Raw genomic sequence first — 13,252 nt, 5'->3', positions numbered from 1 at the left:
TTCTGTGGTAGTTTTACATAGATGAACATATGGACAGACTTTTATCTTCAAATACAAACATCAATAAGACCACATTAATAAATTTACACGGTCTACAGCTTGAAATCAGGAAGTGCAGAAGCTCCATCTAGGCCTTTGAAAATGGAATGGGCAGTGTAGTTTGGAAGCGTAGTCTCCTCGTAGATTGGTGGGTTGTCTACTGATGCTAATTCCTTGATGGGTCCATACAGCCTTAAAGATGGCCAAGGAGTGTCGCAAAAGAAATACGCCACCGACACTCCTGGGCCTCTCTTGTTTGCCATGACTTGTAGTTAAGAGCGGTGAATGCAACAATTACAGAATATAACAATTAGTAAACCGTTCTAGAACCGGTCTTACTGTAGATAAATATAAAAATTGCAGAATATCTAAAACCGACATTGACCTCTCTTGTTAAAAAACGTTGTTTTCAACATACATCTGTGTCATTCAAACAATTTTGAATCTTTCAATGTGAGGCTAGCATGATTTAACAAAGTTAGAATCAAGTTTGGATGAATCAAATAGTTCTATTAGGATACGTGATGCCCAAGGCATTTTCAAATGTTAAACGCAGATTCGTCTTACCAAAGAAAAGTGCAGATTGTGAAGACATGATGTTATTGCTACAGGAAGATGCCAAGGTAATTTGATTCCTGAATTCTCAAGAGCTCTTCAACAATTGGAGGAATGTCGAGCCACTGGTTCTCAGGAAGCACTTGAAGTCCTCCAACTTGATTTTGGAGGACAATTGTGAGGAAGTCATTGTCTGAATGCTTTGTCACACCCAGGGTCAACTCGGGCTGTGGGCATGGCGGATAGTAGTGGCACATGATCGCATGTCCCTTTCCACACTCCATCCCCTTCAAGTGATTTGGGTGGAGTTATGGGGCTTCTAATACATGCTCAAACAGACGAGACCCTAGTCTCATCACATGCTTTGAGTACTCCATCAGCATTTCTCTGCCAAAGATATTGATATGCATCAGAAAACTGAACTAGAGCTGCCGTAAAAGTATGGTCGGTTGGGACCATAAAGGGTATTGGTATCTTGCATCAACTTGGGTGCAAAAGTTTGGTACTGCCACTGCTAGAACGCGAATAAAGTGAACTGTCGAGGAACATCCTTTTTTTCTACCCAAAAAGAACGGAACGAGCACCTCCGAGGTTTTCGTCGGTGAAAATCAATCATTGAGGATCATCTTACTAATTCTTCTCATTGATTGAGACTAGATGCAAGAGTATATGCTACGTCGGGGAGTGGAATTTAGGCGAGAAACTTTGTACACATTCAGCATTAGCAATTGCCTTTGTCGACTGAGCATAAGAACTGGGCACTTTCGTTTCCTGAGTGTTCAACACCTACTCCGGCCGATTCAATCGAAAAGTACGCGAATAACTCAAGTTTCATACAATTGCTAGTTTAGCCCTTGATCTGTTGAAGAAAATAGAAAAGGCAATTAAGTATCATAGAGTGAAAACCATTTACTTTGTACCTATAAGAACTACTGCAATTCTTTTGCAAACTATCTTCGTTGTTCATGAATTTTTCCTTTTCGAAAGGTGAAAACGCAACAGAAGCCCATTGGCTCACCTGCAAGCTTCGGGCAACTCCTCAGGCTAGGAAGGCTTCGGCCCCATGAAGCAAAATATACTGCCCCTCCAATCAACAACGACTGAATTATAAAGCCCCATGTTGCTGTTGTATATGATCCTCTTTGCAAGATCTCTAGCGTAAAATTCTTTTTTGGCCTCCATCTCATGCTCGAAGAACCTGCGCGACCCGTTGATTGCCTCCTCCAAGAGGCTCTCAGGGACCCCATGGTTGATCACCTAGAAGAAACCCCATTTTTACAATGCTTGCGCAATATTTTGCAACATCTCGTTGTGACGGGTGGGGCCTCTATTCACGCATCCGGGGTCGATCACCGGGATCTCCACACGATCCTCCCTGCAGGCCACTTTGTCGGGCGGTCAGACGAATATGCAGGGGACTTGGGTCATCCCAGCATCCACAAGGCCTTTGACTCCAGCTTTCATCTCGTCGAATGCTCTCAATTCGCTCGCTCGGTCATGTTCGTCGTCTCAAATCTATCCAGAGTCTGCCGGATTCAATCACGGATTTGATGAACTTGCATACCCTTCAAATCTCTAAATGTAAGAACCTTAAAACATTTCCAAGAGATTTGAGGAGATTGGTCAAACTTAGGCACCTCTCAATTGATGGGTGTATCTCACTGAGGCACCTACCACCCCTGAGTGAACTCCCTTCCCTAAGGACATTGATTCTCTTGAGCTTGGATGTGTTAGAGTTCCTTCAACAGACAAGTGACCAGGAGCAATTTAATACTACACACCCCTTCTTCCCATCTCTTGAGAAACTGTCCATCTGCTTCTGCAGCAACCTGAAAGAATGGTGGGGAAGAAGGCAAGTAATGAGAGCAGATCAAAAGCATCGGTCACACAATTCACGATCATCCTTCCCAAAACTTTGGTCCGTGGAAATAAAGCACTGTCCCCACTTGACTTTCATGCCGCCATTCCTCCTAGTGGAATACTTGTACACAAATAGCACGAAAATGTTGGAACAACAATTGATGGTCAATCCAAATTGCCCATCAAAAGGAGTAGTGGGATCCACATTCAACTCTTTTTCTAAACTAAAGCGTCTAGTTCTTTATGGTAGTGATATGGAGCCCTCGATGCTCGAGACTCTACTCCAATTACCCAGTAATCTCGAGTCCATGAACCTCTACTTTTGCAACCTAAAGAGTCTCTCTCGCGGCACACAGAACCTTTCCTTGCTCCAGAAACTCGACATTTATGATTGTCGAGGACTCGATTTATTGTGCCAAGAAGACGAGCATGGCACCCAATGGCGATTCCTTACGAAACTTCGTGTTCTTAAACTCAGCTGTCTCGAGGATTTGGTGGCATTACCCGAGGGGATTCAACATGTCACGACTCTGCAATCTCTCGAGATTTCTCACTGTTGGAGTCTGAAGAGTTTGCCGGAATGGATTGGAAATTTATCTTTGCTCGAAAAGTTCGTATTATCTGGCTGCCAAAGTTTAGAGCGTTTGCCATTAAAGATGCGCAACCTCACACGCTTGAAGGAATTGAGAATCTGTGATTGTCCAGCTCTGAAAGAGAGGTACCTAACAGATGGCCGTGAAGATTGGCCAAAGATCCGCACATTCTGGTCATTGTTTGGGAGGATTGATTGTAACCATGAGCTTAGTAGATAGGTACGAGAAAAGACTATCTATCACACCTTCTTTATTATTTAACTAATTTCTCTTCACTACCAAGTTCGCCACCGACGCTGTGTCCTGTGCAGGTCGAAATTGCTGTTTGTACCACCACCTTCCTCCGTTATGTCGCGCGTGTAGCACACCACCTTTGCCTCGCCGTCTTGCTCGTAGAGAACCTCCTCACTCCCTCCTTCTATCTCCTCCATCACGGCTGCCGGAACTCCCTGATTCGCCACCACCTGGAAGGACACCAGCGTCTCCGACGCGCGTTGCATCCTCTCGATTCGAAGCTGTCTTCGTTGTCCGGTCGGATGAAGAAATTCTAGGGATTTCGGTGATCCCGGCATCGAGGAGGCCTTTGGCGCCGGCTGTTGGGTCGTCGCTCGTTCTGTCGTGGCTCTGCTCACCGACGTCGAAGGCCAAATCGATGGTAGCAACTGTTCCTATTTCTCTCTCTGTCTCTCTCTCTCTGTCTCTGTCTCTCTCTCTCTCTCTCTCTCTCTCTCTCTCTCTCTCTCTCTCTCTCTCTCTACTGCAATTCAATTTTCACTGTGAATGTGAATTTGTTGGGGATGTGTTTGGATTATGAATTGAATGTTATGGAGACATTTGGATTATGAATTGAGTGTTATGGAGACACTGCATTGCATGATATGATGAGCAACTTCTTTGTAGCTGATTGATTGAGAGAAGAGAAGAGAACAATGACATCCATTGCGAGGTTCCGTTTGACTTTAGAATTATGCGGTTCATAAAAATGGAAGGAGAAAGTCATTAGCTCATGAGCTACCACCTCTTGCTTAGAAAAAATGACCATGCTATTTAATAATGGCTGATTCTTTGGAGGAACGGGCGGCTAGTACACAAGTTTTGCAATTTATGGAAAAGAAATCTGTTAGGACAGAGTTGACCATGGATATATGACATGACGATTCGATGTCGTCTTGGCCCTTGGATCAATCGTTGCGTCGTCTTAATGCAATGCTTACTCGATTACATCAATTGGGTTTCAAATATGTCGCGTTGTAGTGGAAACCTGCTGTTTCATAGAAAATCCAGGAAGTGTACATAGATTTTTGCCTTGCGGTTGATTCTGTTGAGCAAGTTGTACTTTTTTTCCTGCCACCAATATACAAAGTCGAAATCCAAAGCTGAACCAAACATAAATGTTCTTGAAAGCGCAATTTTTTCTCATAGTAGATTAGTGTTTTAACTATCATATGAGTATCCGATCTAAAGATAGCATCTTCCTTTTGATTTTAAAGGGTATGTGTTAATCTTCCTCTTCCTTTATTTTGTGTTCTCTTTTTGGTTCTGCTTTTGCTTGGAAAATGATCTTTGTTTTTGGGAGTTGTGTTCTCTCTTTCATTCTGCTTTTGTTTAAGATGTAATGGGCAGTGTAGTTTGGAAGCATAGTCTCTTTTTAGATTGGTGGGTCGTCTGCTGATGTTAATTCCTTGATTGGTCCAAACAGCCTTGAACATGGCCAAGGATTGTCGCCAAAGAAGCATGCCACCGACACTCTTGGGCCTCTCTCGTTTGCCAAACTCCATGGACGCTCTTAAACCAGTTGTTTGTTATGAGCTGCGAATGCAACAATTAGTGAACAGTTCGATCTGTCAATTATTTGGTCAAAAATGAAGGAACATAATTTCTATATACTACTATGATTGCAATCATAATGTTGATAAATATAAAATCCGCAGAATATCAGAACCGACATTGACCCCTCCTGTTAAAAAACATTGTTTTCAACATACATCTATCTCATTCAGACAATTTTGAACCTGTCAATATGAGGCTCGCATGATTTAACAAAGTTAGAATCAAGTTTGGATGAGTCAAATAGCTGTGTTTGGATCCTTGATGCACAAGCCATTTGGGAATGGTAAACGCGGATTAGTCTTACCAAAGAAAAGCGTAGATTGTGAAGACATGATGTTATTGCTACAGGGAAGATGCCATGGTAATTTAATTCCTGAATTCTCATGAGCTCTTCAACTAACTTGGCATATGAGAAAGTACAGTAACAAGAGCGAGAAGAGGATCACAGTGTGTCGACCAATCAAAACACAGTTTCAAAAAAGTTTAGAGATGAACAATGATATCTGGCCAAAGCTCCTTACCTGCAAAAGATCTCCGATGTTGATCACTAGTGCTCCAGGCATTGGAGGAACGTCGATCCACTGGTTCTCATGAAGCATTTGAAGTCCTCCAATTTGATCATGGAGGAGAATTGTGAGGAAGTCGTTGTCTGAATGCTTTGTCACACCCAGGGCAACTCGGGCTGTAGGCATGGCAGATAGTAGTGGCACACGATCGCGTGTCCCTTTCCACACTCGATCTCCTTCAAGTGATTTGGGTGGAGTCCTAGCGCTTCTGATAAGAGCTCAAACAGACAAGAGCCCAGTCTCATGGCATGCTTTGAGTACTCCATCAACATTTCTCTGCCAGAGTTATTGCGATGCATCAGAAAATTGAACTCTAGCTGCCTTAAAAGTATGGTCGGTTGGATTCCCAGAAAATACTGTAAAGGGTATTGATATTTTGTATCAACTCAGGTGCAAAAGTTTGCTACTGCTACTGCTAGAATACGATAAAGTCAACCGTTGAGGAACATCCTTTTTTTCCACCCAAAAAGAACGGAATGACCACCTCCAAGGTTCCCGTCGGTGAAAATGGTCAATCATTGAGGATCGTCTTACTGATTCGACTCATTGATTGAGACTAGATGGAAGATTGTATGCTATGACGGGAAGTGGAATTTAGGCGAGAAACTTTGTACACTTTCAGCATTAGCAATTGCCTTTGTCGGCTGAACGAAGAACTGGGCACTTTCTTTTCCTGAGTGTTCAACACCTATTCCAGCCAATTCAATCGAAGCATTATGCGAATAACTCAAGTTTGATACAGTTGCTAGTTTAGCCCTTGATTTGTTGAAGAGAATAGAAAAGAAATTTAAGTTATGATACAGTGAAAACCATTTACTTTGTACCCATATGAACTACTGCAATTCTTTTGCAAACTATCTTCGTTGATTCACTTTGTGAACCTGTTCATGAATTTTTCCTTTTCGAAAGGAGAAAAACGCAACAGAAGCCCATTGCCTCACCTGCAAGCTGCGGGCAACTCCTCGGGAGGCTCCGGTCCCATGAAGCAAAATATACAGCCTCTCCAATCAGCGACGACTGAATCGTAAAGTCACATGTTGCTATTGTATATGGTTGAGTTGTATATTTGATCTTATATCAACTTCTTCCCACCTTTTTTTTTCAAGCACTCTATAATTTTTCAGACGGCGGTGTGTCAGATTCATATTGCAATATAGCATTTCTGTGAGAAAGCATAAGATAGACTAAATGTCGAAGAGTTGTAGAGGGTTGCCACCCCTGTTAAAATGATTCTCAATAAAAAAATCCTCTTCAAAAATCAATGAATAAGTTTTGAAGTAAACGCCTCATTTGCTTCTCCTATAAACAACTAACATTTTTCTCTTTAAATCGGCAATAATGCTGCTTGGGGAATTGAATGGAATCCTTCAATCTCTTCTTCTCCTTGCTTTTTGCTAACATGCATTCTTATCCATGCCTGTTAGGATCCAATCCGGACTGTAAGATCTTATTTGAAAGTTAAGAAATGATTCAAATCTTAAGTGGGACCTTAATTAGCTAGGATCTTTACATGGTCCTGATCCTAAGCTATATATAAAGTCAAAAAATGATGCGATCCCACCGTGCTTAGCTCGACTTGAAATCACAGTAACCCACCGCCCGATTTATGTCAGCTCGACATGTATCCCTAAAATTGCCACCACAAAAGTGCCCTAATTTATAACCAAATTGGGCAACTTGCTTTGCTTTTGCGTCCTTTTTTAAACAAACTTTTCGCGAGTTCAACATCCAATTACAATTACAATCGATGAAAATCTATTTATCAGGTAATTCAAGAATCTTCTAATCATTATAGCACTGGAGATTATTTATCGACCATCTTTTTATAACTTTTGTTCGTCAACTCTACAACTACTTAAACAATTTTGGAGACCATTTTCGCATGCTATATTCATGTTCAACTGAAAATGAAAACAAAAAACTGGTAGATTTTCACTAAAAAATCAGGGCAACCTGCTTTGCTTTTACTGCATCGTCAAGCCATGATATTTAGACTAGTCGATTTCGGGCATGTCAAGCTCGGAATCCGTCCATTGGGCTCTTCCAAAAGTCATCCATGACAAATCTTTGTCCACTTGTGTTCGTGCTCCATCCGTGCCAGCCACAAATAGAGTTTTCATGGACAGCCGTGTGTCAAGAAAAGTGTCGGAAAAGTCCTAAATCATAAAGACATTGATGGGGAGTGCATTCCACATTTGATGATGATTCCAAAGGCATATCTCATAAGGGCTTTTAATAATTTCAGCATTTCATGTCCAGTCACTCTCTCCATGGTTCCATATGGCAATTATATATCACGCGAGGCTTCGAAACCATCTTGGTAGCACAAATGAATGTCGCCTTCAAAGAATGAAGATGAATTTTGTCTAACATTTGCACATGCTCATCTTCATATTAGTCAGTTCCATTCCCACTGGGTAAAATTCGATCTCAAGAGAAAATGAACAAAAGTGTGTTGGCGCCTCTCTCTCTCTCTCTCTCTCTCTCTCTCTCTCTCTCTCTCATATTGTTTTTCAATCTTTTTCTGATGTGGTGGTCACGTGGTGCTGCATCAACATTACAATGTCTGATAAAAAGAGGAAACATTACTCAAATTAAGGGAGGAAATCATGATCAACAGAACAAGAAAAAACCTGAGTAACAGCCCACAGCGGCTCCATATGCACGAAAGTCGAAACCTTAAGCCTCATTTGTTGTCATGTTTTATGGGAGGAAATCAAATTATGGCAGGTGGGAATGGAATTGACCCAATAAGAAGACAAAGCAGGTGCAAACGATAGGTGGGATGAAAGGAAGACAGCGTTTGGTCCATGCAAATGTTGGGATGGCGTGAAAGGCCACCACGGCAGTCCCAAAGTCGTTGGGAGTTCACTTCAATCAACCTCCTTAGCAGTGAGCCTATCAATGGCATGCACAATGACACGGTTTTGAAGAGAAGAAATTTGAATTGTCACTCCTGCCTGGGCCTATGGGCCATGTTACATACGTTGAAACTTCTCGTGGTATTACATGAAAATTAAAGCGGCAAAATTTCGTTCCTTGTGCATATACTAATGAAAAAACAATCTATTTCCAGACATATCAAGCAACTATTCTTTCTTCTTTTTTTCTTTTCTTTTTTTGAAAGAGTGAGTACTTAACATGGCATAAATAATTTTTTTTTTTGACATCAGGGGGAGCAACCCCTATTTGCGTCGTCCTTTTTAGAAAACAAAATGTTTGGTGAGCATGAAAGACGCGTGAGGTCCGGATAGAAGGGGTCTATAGAGAAAATGAGGAAAGTCCCCGAAAATTGTAAGGTTTGATTCTTCGAAGGCGGCGTTGATTTGTGCTGCCAAGATGGTTTCAAAGTCTCGCGTGATATACAATTGCGATACGAAACTATGGAGAGAGCGACCGGACATGAAACGCTAAGATTATTAAAAGCCTTTGTGAGATTTGCTTCTGGAATCAACGTATAGACACGCAGCTGTCCATGAAAAACTCAATTTGAGGCTGGCACAAATGACTTTGAAAAGTCTAATGTCGCGGATGACTTTTGGAAAGAGTCCCATGGACGAATTCCGAGCTTGACATGCCCGAAATTAATACGGCTTCCCCTAGCTAGTAGTCTATCTCGTGGCTTGACTATGAGGCAAAAGCAAAGCAAGTTGCCCTGTTTGTTCAGAGAGAATTCTCCCTTAACCCCCCCCTCCTTTTCCGTTTTCATTTTTGTGAAAATAGTACGTGAAAAAGAGCGTTTGGTACTATTTCCCAAAAAAAAAAACAGTTCCCAAAATCCTTTAAGTGATTGCATAGTTGATGAGAAAAACTCCCCAAGAGACCGCCAATAAAATGCTCCCTACTGTTAGTATGGTTAGGAAACATTTGTTGTTATGGTTTATGGGAGGGAATCAAATTATGGCAAAGTGGGAATGGAATTGATCCGATAAAGAAGATACAGCATGAGCAAATGTTTGGCCGGCCGTCCGGCCAACGCTGACGTGGCAATTTTTTATTATTTTTTTAAATTTTTTAATCTTTTTTTTCAATTTTTTTCTTTTTTTTTTCTTTTTTCTTCCTCTGGCCGGTCCGGCGACCGACGGCCAGCCAGAGGGGAGGGCCGGCGAGGCGAGGCCGACCTCGCCGTCGCCTGGTTCGCGACAGCGAGGTCGAGCCTCGTCGTCGCCTGGGACGACCTTGCCGTCGCGACCCGGGCGACGGCGAGGTCGCCTCGCCGCCGCTAGGCGAGGCGAGGCCCGCCGCAGCGAGGCCGACCTCGCCGTCACGACCCGGGCGACGGCGAGGCTAGGCCCGGCCGCGGCGAGGCCGACCTCGCCATCGCCCGGGTCGCGACGGCGAGGTCGAGCCTCGCCCGGATCCGGCGAGGTCGGCCTCGCCGCTGGGCCTCGCCTCACCCAGCAGCGACGAGGCCAACCTCGTCGTCGCCTGGGTCGCGACGGCGTGGTTCGCGACGGCGAGGTCGGCCTCACCTCAGCAGCGGCGAGGTCGACCTCGCCGGCCCTCCCCTCTGGCCGGCCGCCAGTCGCCGGACCGGCCAGAGGAAGAAAAAACAAAAAAAAAAAAAAAGAAAAAAAATTGAAAAAAATTGAAAAAAAAAGATTAAAAAATTTTAAAAATAATAAAAAAAAATTGCCACGTCAGTGCCGGCCGGCCAAAATTGACCGGAAGGACAGAATTGGCAAGAATTAGAAAGGTTTAGGACTGAATTGGCAAAATTAAAAAGTTTAGGACTGAATTGGCCGCCGTACAATAGATTTAGGACTGATTTAACAATTTTCCCGGCTTTTGGGCATTCCTCTTTCTTCCTTTAGTCCCTTTTTTGTGGACCCCCCACACGTCTTTCACAAGCCACCCAACACCGAGAAAATATTATTTCCAACCCGTGACATTGAGCACGCAAACAAGAAGGAGGAGGAGGAGGAGGAGGGGGCGGAGGAGGAGGAGGAGGAGGTAAGGCTATATAGAAAATGGCGGAAGCAGTGCTCTTCAACCTCGCCACCGACATACTGAAACTCGCCGGTTCCATCACCTTTTCGGAGATCCAGCTTGTGCGAGGTGCGAGAGATGAGCTCGACAGTCTTAAGGAAACCATCGAGACCATCCGAGCTGTGCTTTTGGATGCCGAGAAGCAGCAATGGCACAACAACCAGGTCAAGCTCTGGCTCGCGCGGCTCAGGGACGTGCTATACGACGTACAGGACTTGCTCGACGATGTCGCCGCGGAAGATCTGAGGCGGAAGGTCACTCCCGGCAACAAGATGTCGAAAGCGGTAGGTGTTTTCTTCTCTAAATCGAATCAGCTAGCACACCGCCGCAAAGTGGCTAAGGAGATTCAGGAACTTAGGAAGAGACTGGATCGGATTAAAAAAGATAGGGAGTTCCGTTTAGAGGAGCATCAGAGGGAGGAAACAATGGCCATTGCGAGCGGAAGGAAACCTGAAATTTCCGCACCTGACGAACAAATAATTGGTAGGAAAAAGGACAAAGAAAAGATCAAACGACTTTTGTTTGATCCCTCCTCTAGCGATACCGTGTCATTTGTTTCCATCATTGGCAAAGGAGGTCTTGGAAAAACCGCCCTTGCACGACTAGTGTACAACGACGGGGAGATAGAAGAACATTTCGATCTTAAGATGTGGGTGTGTGTATCTGATGTCTTTGATGTGAATTTGATTATCAAAGAAATTCTTAAATCAGCAAACTGTCAAGATTATGAGAATAAACCCTTAGACCAATTGCAGAGACTTCTTCACGAGACTCTAGGCAAGAAGAAATATTTGCTTGTTTTGGATGACATGTGGAATGAAGTTCGGCTCAAATGGTTGGAGCTTGGAGATTGGCTAAAGAGTGGTGAACCGGGAAGCAAGATACTTATAACCACTCGCAGCCGCATGGTTGCGAAGGTCACGGATGAAAAATCAGCTTTCTATAGTCTACAAGGCCTAAGTACAAGCGAGTCCTGGGATCTATTTAGGGAAGTGGCGTTTGGAGATAGGCAAGCATCGATAGACCAGAGATTGGAGGAGATGGGAAGAGATATAGTTAGAAAATGCGCCGGGGTTCCCCTTGCCATTAGAACCATAGGAAGCCTTTTGTACGGCAAAAAGGAAGATCAGTGGAACCGTTACAGAGTGAAGGAACTTCCAGAAATTCCAGAAACTGATGCGATCGATAATGGAATTATGCAAGTCCTCAAGTTCAGTTACGATCATCTCCCGTCATGCTTGAAACATTGTTTTGCATATTGCTCGTTGTTTCCGAAAGATCATGTCTACGATAAGGAGATGATGATACATCTTTGGGTGGCACAAGGCTTCATTGAGTCAAGCAACGGGGAGGATAACCTTGAAGAGGTTGCCGACAATTACTTATCAGAACTACTATGTAGGTCATTCCTCGACACTGTAATCAAATGTGATGATGAGGTTCTAAATTTCAAGATGCATGATCTCATGCATGATCTTGCCCAAAAAGTTGCTGGAGGTGAATGCAAGATTGTTAATTTTAAAGGTGGAGATAATGATAGCGGAATTCGACATGCGTCATTTAGTTCGGAGATTTTCTCTGAAGAGAAAATGGTGTCCCTGCTCAAAACATCCAAATTGCGGACGTTTCTCTATTTGGGAGGTGAATCCTCTGTACTCAACTCTCCCAAAGTTTTTTCTGGGTGTAGACACTGTCGAGCATTGGGTTTGGACAAAATAGATATTCCTCTCCTTCCTTCCTCCTTTGGAAAGTTCAAGCAGTTAAGGTTGCTTTATATTTCTGCAAACCAATCCATCCAGAGTTTGCCGGATTCAATTACGGATTTGATGAACTTGCAGATCCTCAAACTCATTAGATGTAGGAACCTTAAAACATTTCCAAGAGATTTGAGGAAATTGGTCAACCTTAGGCACCTCTCAATTGATGGGTGTGACTCACTGACCCACTTACCACCCCTGAGTGAACTCCCTTCCCTAAGGACGTTGATTCTCAAATACTCAAATGCGTTGGAGTTCCTTCAACAGACAAGTGACCCGGAACAATCCAATACTACACACTCCTTCTTCCCATCTCTTGAGAAACTGTGCCTCCTCTTCTGCGGAAACCTGAAAGGATGGTGGGGAAGAATGCAAGTAATAAGAGCATATCAAAAGCATCGATTAGACAATTCACGTTCATCCTTCCCAAAACTTCGGTCCGTGGACATAGTGGGCTGTCCCTCCTTGAATTTTGTGCCACCATTCCCCCGGGTGGAATACTTGCACACAGATAGCACGAAAATGTTGAAACAACAATTGATGGTCAATCCAAATTGCCCATCAGAAGCAACAGTGGGATCCACATTCATCCCTTTCTCTGAACTAAAGCGTCTAGATCTTGATGGTAGGGATTGGGAGCCCTCAACGCTCGAGACTCTACTCCGATTGGCCAGTAATCTCGAGTCCATAATCCTCGACAAATGCGACCTAAGAGTCTCTCTCATGGTATGCAGCACCTTTCCATGCTCCAGAAACTCGAGATTTGGGATTGTGAAGGACTCGATTTATCATGCCAAGAAGACGAGCATGGCACCCAATGGCGATACCTTACGAAACTTCATATTCTTAAAATAGGATTTATTCAGGATTTGGTGGCATTACCCGAGGGGATTCAACATATCACAACTCTGCAATTTCTCGAGATTTATCGCTGTTGGGATTTGGAGAGTTTGCCGGAATGGATTGGAAATTTCTCTTTGCTCGAAAAGCTTGTATTATCTGGCTGTACGAATTTAGAGCGTTTGCCATTGGAGATGCGCAGCCTCACACGCTTAAAGGAATT

At 43.5% G+C, this 13,252-nt stretch overlaps 2 protein-coding genes and 1 pseudogene across 2 annotated transcripts in view; 2 read left to right on the top strand and 1 right to left on the bottom strand.

The window, feature by feature from the left end:
- Positions 1–3,550, top strand: part of LOC115667245 (probable disease resistance protein RF9) — a 48,209-nt gene extending 44,659 nt beyond the window's left edge. Inside the window, exon 2 of the mRNA XM_056313172.1 lies at positions 3,359–3,550. The gene's annotated coding sequence lies outside the window, so the exon portion shown is untranslated. The remainder of the gene's footprint in view (positions 1–3,358) is intronic.
- A 1,114-nt stretch (positions 3,551–4,664) lies between these two features.
- On the bottom strand, positions 4,665–6,858 carry LOC130139297 (1-aminocyclopropane-1-carboxylate oxidase homolog 1-like; annotated as a pseudogene).
- Positions 6,859–10,372: 3,514 nt separating this feature from the next.
- On the top strand, positions 10,373–13,102 carry LOC115677680 (putative disease resistance protein RGA3). The gene has a single exon (XM_056313149.1). It carries the CDS (start codon positions 10,414–10,416, stop codon positions 13,042–13,044), a length of 2,631 nt encoding a protein of 876 aa, XP_056169124.1. The 5' UTR covers positions 10,373–10,413; the 3' UTR covers positions 13,045–13,102.
- Positions 13,103–13,252: the final 150 nt, after the last annotated feature.

This window comes from Syzygium oleosum, unplaced genomic scaffold, assembly GCF_021117445.2.
Source record: "Syzygium oleosum isolate NSW1041296 unplaced genomic scaffold, Sole_v2.1 Sole_v2.01, whole genome shotgun sequence".
Lineage (NCBI taxonomy): Eukaryota > Viridiplantae > Streptophyta > Magnoliopsida > Myrtales > Myrtaceae > Syzygium > Syzygium oleosum.
This window is presented reverse-complemented; position numbering and strand designations above follow the sequence as displayed.